General features: G+C 42.2%; 1 protein-coding gene across 1 annotated transcript in view; it reads left to right on the top strand.

The window, feature by feature from the left end:
* The first annotated feature begins 1,675 nt into the window (after nucleotides 1-1,675).
* CCDC85C (coiled-coil domain containing 85C) overlaps nucleotides 1,676-11,236 on the top strand; it is a 186,654-nt gene continuing 177,093 nt past the window's right edge. Inside the window, exon 1 of the mRNA XM_073638534.1 lies at nucleotides 1,676-2,732. Within this exon, the coding sequence (XP_073494635.1) occupies nucleotides 2,021-2,732 (712 nt within the window). The 5' untranslated portion in view covers nucleotides 1,676-2,020. The remainder of the gene's footprint in view (nucleotides 2,733-11,236) is intronic.

Genomic DNA, 11,236 nt, shown 5'->3' with positions numbered 1-11,236 from the left:
CACCTCTTCTCTGAGGCTGGCACCCCTCTCCTCTGCTGCTGTCACCTCTTCTCTGGGGACCGCGCCCCTCTCCTCTGTGGCTGGCCCCTCTTCTGTCAGCGCCCCTCTTCTCTGAGGCCGGCACCCCTCTCCTCTGCTGCTGTCACCTCTTCTCTGGAGACCGTACCCCTCTCCTCTGTGGCTGGCCCCTCTTCTGTCAGCGCCCCTCTCCTCTGCTGCTGTCACCTCTTCTCTGAGGCTGGCACCCCTCTCCTCTGCTGCTGTCACCTCTTCTCTGGGGACCGTACCCCTCTCCTCTGTGGCTGGCCCCTCTTCTGCCAGCACCCCTCTCCTCTGCTGCTGTCACCTCTTCTCTGAGGCTGGCACCCCTCTCCTCTGCTGCTGTCACCTCTTCTCTGAGGCTGGCACCCCTCTCCTCTGCTGCTGTCACCTCTTCTCTGAGGCCGGCACCCCTCTCCTCTGCTGCTGTCACCTCTTCTCTGGGGACCGCGCCCCTCTCCTCTGTGGCTGGCCCCTCTTCTGTCAGCGCCCCTCTTCTCTGAGGCCGGCACCCCTCTCCTCTGCTGCTGTCACCTCTTCTCTGGGGACCGTACCCCTCTCCTCTGTGGCTGGCCCCTCTTCTGTCAGCGCCCCTCTCCTCTGCTGCTGTCACCTCTTCTCTGACGCTGGCACCCCTCTCCTCTGCTGCTGTCACCTCTTCTCTGGGGACCGTACCCCTCTCCTCTGTGGCTGGCCCCTCTTCTGCCAGCACCCCTCTCCTCTGCTGCTGTCACCTCTTCTCTGAGGCTGGCACCCCTCTCCTCTGCTGCTGTCACCTCTTCTCTGAGGCTGGCACCCCTCTCCTCTGCTGCTGTCACCTCTTCTCTGAGGCCGGCACCCCTCTCCTCTGCTGCTGTCACCTCTTCTCTGGGGACCGTACCCCTCTCCTCTGTGGCTGGCCCCTCTTCTGCCAGCACCCCTCTCCTCTGCTGCTGTCACCTCTTCTCTGAGGCTGGCACCCCTCTCCTCTGCTGCTGTCACCTCTTCTCTGAGGCTGGCACCCCTCTCCTCTGCTGCTGTCACCTCTTCTCTGAGGCCGGCACCCCTCTCCTCTGCTGCTGTCACCTCTTCTCTGGGGACCGCGCCCCTCTCCTCTGTGGCTGGCCCCTCTTCTGTCAGCGCCCCTCTTCTCTGAGGCCAGCGCCCCTCTCCTCTGCTGCCATCACCTCTCCTCTGCGACTGGCCCCTCTCTTCTGCCATCAACTCTCTCCTCTGTTGCCAGCCCATCTCAAATTCGGCCGGCACCCCTCTCCACTGAGGCTGGCCCCTCTCTTCTGCTGGCCCATCTCCAATGTGGCCGGCGCCCCTCTCCTCTGCTGCCATCAACTCTCTCCTCTGCTGCCGGCACCCCTCTGTTGCCAGCCCATCTCAAATTCGGCCGGCACCCCTCTCCACTGAGGCCGGCACCCCTCTGCTGTTGGCCCCTCTCCAATGTGGCCGGCGCCCCTCTCCTCTGCTGCCATCAACCCTCTCCAATGCGGCGTCACCCCTCTGCTCTGCTGCCGGCACCTTCCATCTGTGGCCGGCTTCTCCGCTTGCTGAATTGTTACTTTATTTCTACCAAGCTTAGAACGTTGACCCAGTTTGAATCGTGTTGTCAGGCAATGCACTTGTCAATAAAGCTTGTTTGATTCAGAGAAGAAAAAAGGTGCTCAGCAAGTGGAGGACAGGCAGGAGGGGAGGAGGAGGCTTTAGAGGAGCAGGAGACAGCAGAGCTGCGGGATCGAGCCCGGACTGTGCAGGAGGATAAGCTACAAATGACTGCCTGCAGTGTGTCTCCGGAGGGAGTCTGAGGCTGGGAACTATTGGATTACATCCTCTTCTTCTGCACAAGTTCTCACCTGCAATGCATGAGACCTCTGCTCCATGGCTGATGCAGGAATCTGCTGTATAGCACCAGCTCAGGAATGGTAGTTTTGCACAAAAAAGGGAGTTTGGTTGAATTCTGATTCCCTCATTTTTGCATCCCTCAAGACTTGTCATGGCAAAGCTTCCCCAAGGAACAGGGTCTTCAGAAGACCTGAACACGATCTCAGATGAAGAGCTTCTCAGGTGGAGCAAGGAGGACCTTGTCAAGAGGATGAGGAAAGTGGAGATTGAGAAGATGAATGTTATGGTGGAACATGGCAATTTAATGAAGGATGTTAACAGGAGGCTGCAGGTCCATCTTCATGAGATCAGGGGGTTGAAGGAAGTCAACCAGAAACTTCAAGATGACAACCAGGAGCTCAGGGAGCTGTGTTGCTTTTTGGATGATGATAGGCAAAAGGGGAAAAAGCTTTCCAGGGAATGGCAGAGATTTGGGAGACACACTGCCAGTGTGATGTGGAAGGAGGTAGGGTCCTATCATCAAAAACTAAAGGAGCTGGAAGCCAAGCAGGAGGCTCTTATTAGAGATAACTTGGAGCTGAAGGAGATAGTCCTGATGCTGGATGAGGAGAGGAATGGGGCAGGGTCTAGGAGCTCCATTGATAGCCAAAACAGTCTGACCAATTTGAATGGAAGCTCTGGGGCAAGAGATGTAGGGGATGGCAGCAGCACATCAAGTAGTACTGGCAGCGCAGGCAGTCCTGACCATCACCATCATCCTCATCACCCCAAACCAGTGGAGAATAAAACTGGGACCATCAGGAGATCTGCAGATGACCTTTCCACCCTTCCCCATCACAGAAGTATTCCCAATGGGTTGAATGGTAAGTCCTTGGCTTCCTATTTAGAGTCTTTCTCTGGTGATTTTTGTGTGAAGCGTTCAGATAATATGCAATTCAATCAGAAGCAGTAATTGCATTCCCAAAGCTAAAGGGGGAGGGGAAGATATCCAGGAAGCAAATACATTGTATCTATATATATCTAGACTGTCCCTCTGACATGTTCTCCTAGGATGAGTAGGATATTGGCCACTTTCTAGGTGCCTTCTCAAAAAAATGTGGAGCAAAATGGACTTATTTTAGATCCTTGTCTTAGGAAATTTTACAGAACCTTCATGTAATAAATGCTCATCAGAGTTGAGTACCATGTAAGATTCTCCTTAGGCTTGCTGACACCTGGTCTTCATATACATGATGTTTCTTCAGAACATACTGTTTTGGGGTCTTTAGGTTTCTCACTTATGTATTTCCGATTGTCCTTCTCCTCCTATTTGACTTCTGCAATGAGCTGGGTTTTAATATTTCATAAAATGTCAAAAGTTCTAAAGCATCAATACTTTCTTAAATGCAGAAAACAATGTAGACCATTTGGACCGGAACTGTCCAAAACCTCTGTTGTGTTTTGAGGATCCACATATGTTAATTCCGGTTCTGCAGTCAGGATTTTGCAATTTATTGAGTGAACTGAGAAGGTTGTAGGAACACCAAGAATTTTGGAACGCCAAGAATTTTTCTTTAGGTTCTCCTAGGGTGGATCCCATCTAACTCCAAAGAGCTTGACATTGATGGACTTTGAACTAAAACAGGTTGTGCAAAATGGAAATGTTACATTGCATTTCACTGGATCGGAAACTTTTGGGAGTAACTTGTTAATAGGAAGTAGCAGTAATAAAGCAAGTGTCCAGAGACCACACGAATGGTGAGACAGCTGTGGTCATCATCGTTGTCCATTGTCTTCTCGTCAAGAGTGATGTAGAATAATGAGTGCGGATTTATGAGAATGAACCATAAATCAGTCATATAAGATGGATATTGCACCCGATATTACACCCATGACACAACTCATGTATAATTAAAGTTACACTTCTGTGATGACAATGGGATTGATGTAAAAGATGAGTTCACAGCTTAGTCCACCCACAGCAGGAAGTTTTTCATCTGTTGATGTCAAATTAGATGATTTCCAAAGCTGGCAATGATTTTCCTTGGATTGGTATCCTCTAGGGTTATCTTCGACTAATCTTTTGACCATAGGGTTGCTCTATGGTGGAAGGAACACATGTCTTCTCGCGAGAAGGACAATATTTGTGGGCTCCTCTTTGTCTCTCCAGAGTCCCGAGAGAGGCCAACGAGAACCAAAGGGGCATGAAGGATCTTTTGTTCTTGCGGTTGTTGGGGGGTTCACAATCGGAGTCATAACTGAAGACATTAGTGGTGGAGGCTCATGAGCCAAGACTGCCCAATAATTGTTAGAATGAAGGAACCTCAATTATCTTCAGAGCGTCATGCTCCTTAAGGCTTCACTTATCGTAAATTGCAGTAGCATTGATTGCACTGAGCATTAGCTCCACAAAGATGGCCTGCAGGTAAAGTGGTCCTTAATTCTAGGAAACCAGTGGTGCTCATCCCCTTATGGGGCACATGTAGCAAAGCTATGGCTGCTGGGTATACTTGAAAATGTGAGAAATCTCAGGTGTTGCTGGCAGGTACATTGTTGGTCACCGGTGATTTAGATAATGGCGATAATGGCTGATCTACCGGTTCCAAATACTTTTTGACTTGTTCATAGGAACAAAAAGAACAGGATAAGATTTGGTAACTTTATTAAGAGGATTATGCTTCCTTAATAAATTTGGTCCATCTGTTGAGTTGTCCGCACGCAAGGACCAGCTATCTTATAAAGCAATTCACCAGTATCTACCATGGTCCCTTCGTATCAGATCTGCAGGCTGTACCTAACAGCTCCTCAGGTCTCCGCTTCATGGACTATAAGTCAACTAAAGTTTATGTTTTAGGTCTTGATTCCTACATGGATGATTGAGGAGAATGGTCAAAAATGGCCATAGCCATATTTTCGGAGGTTGTTACCATTGACGTAATGTCGTCTTTTTTTGTGACTGTAGATCTTGTGGGATGAGCTGCTCTGAGAATTTCCTTTCCAAGAGTCTGTTGATATTTGCTTGGTGTCAATAGAGAAGATAAGTAGTGTGCAATGTACATACTACAGGAGGAAGCAGAGAAGCTTTTGTGATTGCTGCATACTCAAGGCTGCACTTAGAGTACACAGAAATTGGAGAAAAAATATTCTTTTGGGAATCTTGAAACAAAATTCTAGTAGCTACAGACCCAATTTGTACTTCTATGCACCCATAATTTGCCCAATCGCATTCTTTTAGGCAGAATACCAAGCTTCAAGAGGCACCATATTGCAGCATGATATGGAACTGTATGTTTGAGCCCTAAAGAATACATGGTTATTGGGAATTTAAAGAATAACTCAACTTTTTTTTATATATATATATTTTAATTGTTGATTAGCTTTTGCAAAGTTAAGTTACCTCGTTTTGCTTTTTTCTCCCAAATTCCATGCTGAAAGTGCTTTTTTAACTGCCTGGTTCCTGCACTTTTAGTAGCTACTTTGAACTGCAGCTGTAGCAAGAATCTGTAGTTGCTCTGCGCTTTTCTCTCCCTCCCCCCCTCCATGCTCAGAAAGGGAGTGTTTGTAAACAACGATTGAGTTTGGATATATGCTACAGCAGCAGTTCAAAGCAGCTACTAAAAGATCATGAACAAGGCAGTTAAAACAGCACTTTCAGCACGGAGGTTGGGAGAAAAGGAAGCAAGATAAGGCAATGGAGTAGGTTCTAATGATTCAGAAGGTTACAAAAAGTTTAATTACACTTTTAAGACATTGCAGGAAACCAATTAATTTCAAACTCCTTTTTTACTGCAAGTAAATTATATAGGCGACAGTGAGCGAGTATAGTCACCGTCTTAATGGAAATAAATTGGTCTGTGTATGCCCCCCATTATGGCTGCAACATTGGATATTGCAACTTGCTTACATAGACAACTGAAAGGGTTGTAGGACCTGCAAGAATTTTCCTATGGTTACTATATGACCCCACCTACCTCCAAAAATTTTTCATGTAGATAAACCCAACTTACACTGTATACTCACATTTGCCATTCAAGGTCCTAAGAAAGCTGGGTGGCCCTTGAGTTCAGCAGATGCGTCGCCCATCTTTCCCACGACTGGATACAACTAAAAGAAAAACAGTTGGCTCTGACTGATTCCTTATCGCTACTGAGGGGGGATAATAGTTTTTGTTCAAACCCTGACATCGTCTTTGTCCGATGTTGCACTTGGAAATCCATTGTATCTTCCCCTCTCCGCTCTCTTTCAGTACCTGCCCGGTCATGTTTCATCACCGCAGGCTTGGTTTTTTTTTGTTTTTTTTTTAACTTGCAGCTGTAAAATACATCCTGAATGTCAATGACTATCTGTAGAGGTACCATTACCATCAGGATGTTTACTGCTGGTAACAATTCCGTCTGCAAACACACGTCCCAAAAATGTGTCTCTGGAATCTCTATAGAGTAAGTGCCAAAAGAATGGAAGGATCATACTAAAAATTCTGCAGAGTCAAATTATCTTCCCCGCTGTAGACCATGCCTTCATCATGCATTGTCTGACTGGCGGTTTGGTTAAATAACAATTCCATAATGTTGGCATTAAAGAGGTATTCCTTCTCTGCTCACTTCTGCATCAGGAGATGAGCCGGGCCAGTGACGGCACATCTACCCAAACCTGCCGATCGTGCCCCCAACCCGGCAGATTTCCATAGTCTTTTTGCGGCCAGGCCTGCTCCCCTCCCAATGCCGAAGTGAGCGAAGCTGGAATAAGAAGTGTCTCGGAGGAATTTCCTTGTTGTGTTGGAAAGTCCATTTTTCAGAAAAGGAACCAACTCATTGGGGTCTGTTCCTAGTCCATCTGTCTGTCCTAGTATACTGGTTTATGCCTCTTCATGAATCAGGAGCGTCTGACTCCAGCGCACCTCCAACGCCGGTCCAATGTCTTCTTCAGGCGAATTCCACCAAGGGAACCTACTGAAAAAACTATCAGAAAAAGATCAAAATAATAAACATAGACCTTTCTATGCTGTTCATATGTTCAGGCTTTTGAACATCTTTTAATTGTTTTCAGAATCCAAATGACTTTTTTTTCTTTTTCCTTTTTGGCATTGTTTTTGCTTAAAAATTATGGCTAGCGTTTTCTTCAGTATTTAATTGAGTGAAAAAAAAGTAGCAGAACACGACAGTAAAAAATACTTCACAAAGACTAAGTGAAAACCCTCCTAAAAAAAGAATGCCAGCGGCCAAAAACGTTGTAAAAACACTCAGGAAACAACTGGAAAAACTGCACAAAATACGCTTCAGAAAAAAGACTCCAGAGTTTCCTGTGGTATCTTAGCCTTGAAAAACTCGACAGGTTCTTGAAGAGTTCTTTTCAGCCTATTGACTGCCTAGTTTGGAGACCTTTCCTTCTGGATCAGCTTCATAGTATTGATTATGCAAAAACTCTTCAGGATACAAAAAAAGTTAAAAACCCCCAAAAAATACTCCTGATATGTAACAGCAAAGTGGATTTCTCATAGAAATGAATAGAAAGAGTTTTTGAAGGGTTTTTTTTTTTAGAAGGATTTTGGAGCATTTTTTTTCCCCAAAAACCTCTGTGTGAACATAGCCTACAGGTTTTTGGAGCGGAAACTGAGCGGAAGCTCTTCATTTACTTTACTATATCTATAAGAAATGCAAACTAGAGTCAGAGTTAAAAAAAAAAAAAAAAGAAATTAAAATCTTTCCGGTTCCTTCACTGGAGGTTGCAGGTCAGCGTCCAGGTGAAGCTGATGGTATCTGTACATTGTCTGACATGAGGCTTCTCAGGACAGGAGTCAGCGTCCCCAGTCTGTGCATTGAGCTCTGCGGGTGTCATTCCTGGAATCCAGAAAGTCAAGTTTCCTGCATTGTTTCGCAGTTTGCATTGTGTTCCTCACGGAAGTATTTTTTATAAATAAACATAACAATAGCACTTTTATATGTGTGAGACCCATAACCTGCTGACATCCTACTACTGAGCGGGCATCTACTACGGCCTGTAATTACAGGTTACACTAAGGCCAGGATGGCAGCTACCTCTCTGCATGCTAGGCTTCTTTGTCCGAGATTTTGCTGTTATTGCTGGTACTTGTAGTTTAATAGTGTAATGTATATCGCATGTTAGACTCTATGTTCATTTGGCTGATAGGAGAATGGAGTTTCGCTGTTTTTGCTGTTTTCTGAAAGCCACTTCCTTCATATTTTATATTATAAGTGTACAAATGTCACCAGCTTTAGAAAATAACATAGTCAACTGACAAGAATATAACTACTATAATACTGCCCCCCATGTACAATAATATAACTGCTATAATACTGCCCCCCATGTACAAGAATATAACTACTATAATACTGCCCCCCATGACAAAAGAATATAACTACTATAATACTGCCCCCCATGTACAAGAATATAACTACTATAATACTGCCCCTATGTACAAGAATATAACTACTATAATACTGCCCCCCCATGTACAAGAATATAACTACTATAATACTGCCCCCTATGTATAAGAATATAACTAATATAATACTGCCCCCATGTACAAGAATATACTATAATACTGCTCCCTATGTACAAGAATATAACTACTATAATACTGTCCCTATGTACAAGAATATAACTACTATAATACTGCCCCCTATGTACAAGAATATAACTACTATAATACTGCCCCCTATGTACAAGAATATAACTACTATAATACTGCTCCTATGTACAAGAATATAACTACCATAATACTGCCCCCTATGTACAAGAATATAACTACTATATTACTGCCCCGTATGTACAACAATATAACTACTATAATACTTCCGCCTATGTGCAAGAATGTAACTACTATAATACTGCCCCTATGTACAAGAATATAACTACTATAATACTGCCCCCCATGTACAAGAATATAACTACTATAATACTGCCCACCATGTACAAGAATATAACTACTATAATACTGCCCCCCATGTACAAGAATATAACTACTATAATACTGCCCCTATGTACAAGAATATAACTACTATAATACTGCCCCTATGTACAAGAATATAACTACCATAATACTGCCCCCCCATGTACAAGAATATAACTACTATAATACTGCCCCTATGTACAAGAATATAACTACTATAATACTGCCCCTATGTACAAGAATATAACTACTATAATACTGCCCCTATGTACAAGAATATAACTACTATAATACTGCCTCCTATGTATAAGAATATAACTACTATAATACTGCCCCCATGTACAAGAATATAACTACTATAATACTGATTCCTATGTACAAGAATATAACTACTATAATACTGTCCCTATGTACAAGAATATAGCTACTATAATACTGCCCCCTATGTACAAGAATATAGCTATTATAATACTGCCCCCTATGTACAAGAATATAACTAGTATAATACTGTCCCTATGTACAAGAATATAGCTACTATAATACTGCCCCCTATGTACAAGAATATAACTACTATAATACTGCCCCTATGTACAAGAATACAACTACTATAATACTGCCCCCTATGTACAAGAATATAGCTACTATAATACTGCCCCTATGTACAAGAATATAACTACTATAATACTGCCCCCTATGTATAAGAATATAACTACTATAATACTGCCCCTATGTACAAGAATATAACTACTATAATACTGCTCCTATGTACAAGAATATAGCTACTATAATACTGCCCCTATGTACAAGAATATAACTACTATAATACTGCCCCCTATGTATAAGAATATAACTACTATAATACTGCCCCTATGTACAAGAATATAACTACTATAATACTGCCCCCTATGTACAAGAATATAACTACTATAATACTGCTCCTATGTACAAGAATATAACTACTATAATACTGCCCCTATGTACAAGAATATAACTACTATAATACTGCCCCGTATGTACAAGAATATAACTACTATATTACTGCCCCGTATGTACAACAATATAACTACTATAATACTTCCGCCTATGTGCAAGAATATAACTACTATAATACTGCCCCTATGTACAAGAATATAACTACTATAATACTGCCCCTATGTACAAGAATATAACTACTATAATACTGCCCCTATATACAAGAATATAACTACTATAATACTGCCCCGTATGTACAAGAATATAACTACTATAATACTGCCCCCTATGTACAAGAATATAACTGCTATAATACTGCCCCTATGTACAAGTATGTAGCTACTATAATGCTGCCCCTATGTACAAGAATATAACTACTATAATACTGCTCCTATGTACAAGAATATAACTACTATAATACTGCCCCCTATGTACAAGAATATGACTACTATAATACTGCCCCTATGTACAAGAATATAACTACTATAATACTGTCCCTATGTACAAGAATATAACTACTATAATACTGTCCCTATGTACAAGAATATAACTACTATAATACTGTCCCTATGTACAAGAATACAACTACTATAATACTGCTCCCTATGTACAAGAATATAACTACTATAATACTGCCCCTATGTACAAGAATATAACTACTATAATACTGCCCCTATGTACAAGAATATAACTACTATAATACTGCCCCCTATGTACAAGAATATAACTACTATAGTACTGCCCCTATGTACAAGAATACAACTACTATAATACTGCCCCCTATGTATAAGAATATAACTACTATAATACTGCCCCCTAAGTGCAAGAATATAACTACTATAATACTGCTCCTATGTACAAGAATATAGCTACTATAATACTGCCCCTATGTACAAGAATATAACTACTATAATACTGCCCCCTATGTATAAGAATATAACTACTATAATACTGCCCCTATGTACAAGAATATAACTACTATAATACTGCCCCCTATGTACAAGAATATATCTACTATAATACTGCTCCTATGTACAAGAATATAACTACTATAATACTGCCCCTGTGTACAAGAATATAACTACTATAATACTGCTCCTATGTATAAGAATATAACTACTATAATACTGCCCCCTATGTACAAGAATATAACTACTATAATACTCCTATGTACAAGAATATAACTACTATAATACTGCCCCCTATGTACAAGGATATAACTACTATAATATTGCTCCTATGTACAAGAATATAACTACTATAATATTGCCCCTATGTACAAGAATATAACTACTATAATACTGACCCGTATGTACAAGAATATAACTACTATATTACTGCCCCGTATGTACAAGAATATAACTACTATAATACTTCCGCCTATGTGCAAGAATATAACTACTATAATACTGCCCCTATGTACAAGAATATAACTACTATAATACTGCCCCTATACACAAGAATATAACTACTATAATACTGCCCCGTATGTACAAGAATATAGCT

The sequence above is a fragment of the Phyllobates terribilis genome, unplaced genomic scaffold, assembly GCF_046119375.1.
Source record: "Phyllobates terribilis strain yellow unplaced genomic scaffold, ASM4611937v1 Scaffold_7__3_contigs__length_470593459, whole genome shotgun sequence".
NCBI lineage: Eukaryota > Metazoa > Chordata > Amphibia > Anura > Dendrobatidae > Phyllobates > Phyllobates terribilis.
This window is presented reverse-complemented; position numbering and strand designations above follow the sequence as displayed.